Consider the following 2,415-nt stretch of genomic DNA (forward strand, 5'->3'; position numbering starts at 1 on the left):
TTCTAGATGACACAGCAATAACTAAGAAACTATACAATCATTATAATTTATTTATTTCTCACCATATTCAAATTTGAAATCATCATTTTATTCATTTATTTTAAACCCAAAAAATCATTTCATTATAAAAAATTACCAGGTACATAAAACAATATTAATTTTAGCTAATAAATAAATAAAAAATATATAGAATAAAAAATTATAATATGAGTGATACCATAGATTTAATATGTTTGATATTATGGTATAAAATATTTTTATTTAAAAATATATTAAAATAATTTTTTAATATTAATATCAAAATTATTAAACAACAATGAAAATTATATACGATTGATGTTTTTTTTATGTGAAATGCATTTTTAAAACATGACTAAAAATAAAAACTACTTCCTTGTAAACACCAAAATTATTTTAATTTTTTTTTAAAAACGGGAACACAAAAACGCTATCAATCATGCCTGTTAGAACTCTGAATTTTCGTTGTGTGGGAAGACGTATAATTCTTCTTGAAAATATTCTTTCCAGAGATGGAATTTAGAATCCTCACCGTCCACCATGTCCGTACAATAATCTATCAATTCCCCAAAATGCCCCTCACCACAATTTTCCCGCGCAATCAGAAACACAAAGTGTTTGATGAGATAATATAAGATCAGATGACGATCACCATCATGATCACATGATGTCCCCACCCATCCCTGACCTGCAGGCTCCACTTCCTCCCACTTCACTTTTAAGAACCCACCTGTCTTCCATTACCGCAAATCAATGCCATCCTTTGTAATTTTTGATCATTCTTACAGCGAAAGCCCTCCCTCCCGTTCCCCCCCTTCCTCTATATAAGCACAAAAATCACCTCGTGCTCCAATCTGCCTCTCCTCCAACACCACGCCCTTGTAATATAACCTACCCTTCGTAGTTCATCCCTTCTTCCTCTACAATGGCACCAAGTACATCTCGTACTTCAGTGTTCCTCACCGCCACCATACTTACCCTACTCTTTGCCATCACCCCCATCGCTTGCTGGCGTCCATGGCCGCACCTAAACCCCAACAGCTCAGACCTCCTCTATGATTCCTCCAAAAAATTTGAAGGGTCATCAGAATTTGTTCACTTACGTTACCACATGGGCCCGGTACTAACTGGGAACATAACGGTCCACACAATTTGGTACGGTAGATGGCAAAAATCCCAGAAAAAAATCATTCGAGGGTTCATCAACTCAATCTCAGCTGTCCATGCACGGCATCCATCAGTTGCTGGTTGGTGGAGAACTGTGCAACTCTACACTGACCAAACTGGAGCCAACATCTCCCGTACTGTCCACTTAGGACAGGAAAAAAACGACAGGTTTTATTCTCATGGGAAGTCGTTAACAAGGTTGTCTATACAGTCGGTGATCAGGAGTGCTGTGACAGCCAGAACTAAGCCGCTGCCTATCAATCCAAGAAATGGGCTGTATCTTCTGTTGACTTCTGATGACGTGTACGTCCAGGATTTTTGTGGGCAGGTTTGTGGGTTTCATTATTTTACGTTCCCTTCAATTGTAGGGTACACCTTGCCTTATGCCTGGGTTGGTAACAGTGCAAAACAGTGCCCTGGTGTGTGTGCTTATCCTTTTGCTGTGCCGGAGTTCAGGCCAGGGTGGAAGGCACTAAAATCACCTAACGGTGACGTGGGCGTTGAAGGAATGATCAGTGTGATTGCTCATGAGATTGCTGAATTGGCAACAAATCCATTGGTGAATGCTTGGTATGCAGGACAGGATCCGAGTGCTCCTGTGGAGATAGCCGATTTGTGTGAGGGTATTTATGGAACTGGGGGTGGTGGGTCCTATACTGGACAAATGCTGACGGACCACGATGGTGCCACGTATAATATGAACGGGATCCGGCGGAAGTTTTTAGTTCAGTGGGTTTGGAACCATGTGGTCAGTTATTGTACTGGCCCTAATGCCCTTGATCAGTAGCGGTATTCATTTTCCTATTTTGATTTTGTTTTTTTTTAATTTTGGTTTTCAATGCTTTTTTTTTTTTACCGTTTGTTGGTTTTTGAATTTTGGGTTTGGGAGGTTGGTAATTAATGCCTATGTTAATTAAGGTAGTTAAGGTTGTTAAAATTTGTAATAATTCCTATTATACTATTTTTGTATACCACCTTCTTGTCTTCTTCCCACCTTAAAAATAGGTAGCAGCCTGGCTGGAGATATTTTTATCATCCTTACCGGTGATCAACGGTTTAGCGAATGTTTTTAACCGCTTTTTAAATTGTCGCATGAGCCCTTTATATATATATGGCCCTATTTAGCACGCTTGTCATCCTGTTTGAAAATTTTTAATTTTTAATTTTTTTAGTTTTTAATTAATTTTTTGATATTTTAATGTATGGGTATAAAAATTAAATTTTAAAAAA

General features: G+C 37.8%; 1 protein-coding gene across 1 annotated transcript; it reads left to right on the forward strand.

Annotated features, from left to right (window-relative positions):
• The first annotated feature begins 768 nt into the window (after positions 1–768).
• On the forward strand, positions 769–2,159 carry LOC105137607 (protein EXORDIUM-like 3). The gene has a single exon (XM_011043407.1). The coding sequence runs from the start codon at positions 944–946 to the stop codon at positions 1,970–1,972; it is 1,029 nt and encodes a 342-aa protein (XP_011041709.1). The 5' UTR covers positions 769–943; the 3' UTR covers positions 1,973–2,159.
• The last annotated feature ends 256 nt before the right edge of the window (positions 2,160–2,415 follow it).

This window comes from Populus euphratica, unplaced genomic scaffold, assembly GCF_000495115.2.
Source record: "Populus euphratica unplaced genomic scaffold, PopEup_1.0 scaffold149.1, whole genome shotgun sequence".
In the NCBI taxonomy this organism is placed as follows: domain Eukaryota; kingdom Viridiplantae; phylum Streptophyta; class Magnoliopsida; order Malpighiales; family Salicaceae; genus Populus; species Populus euphratica.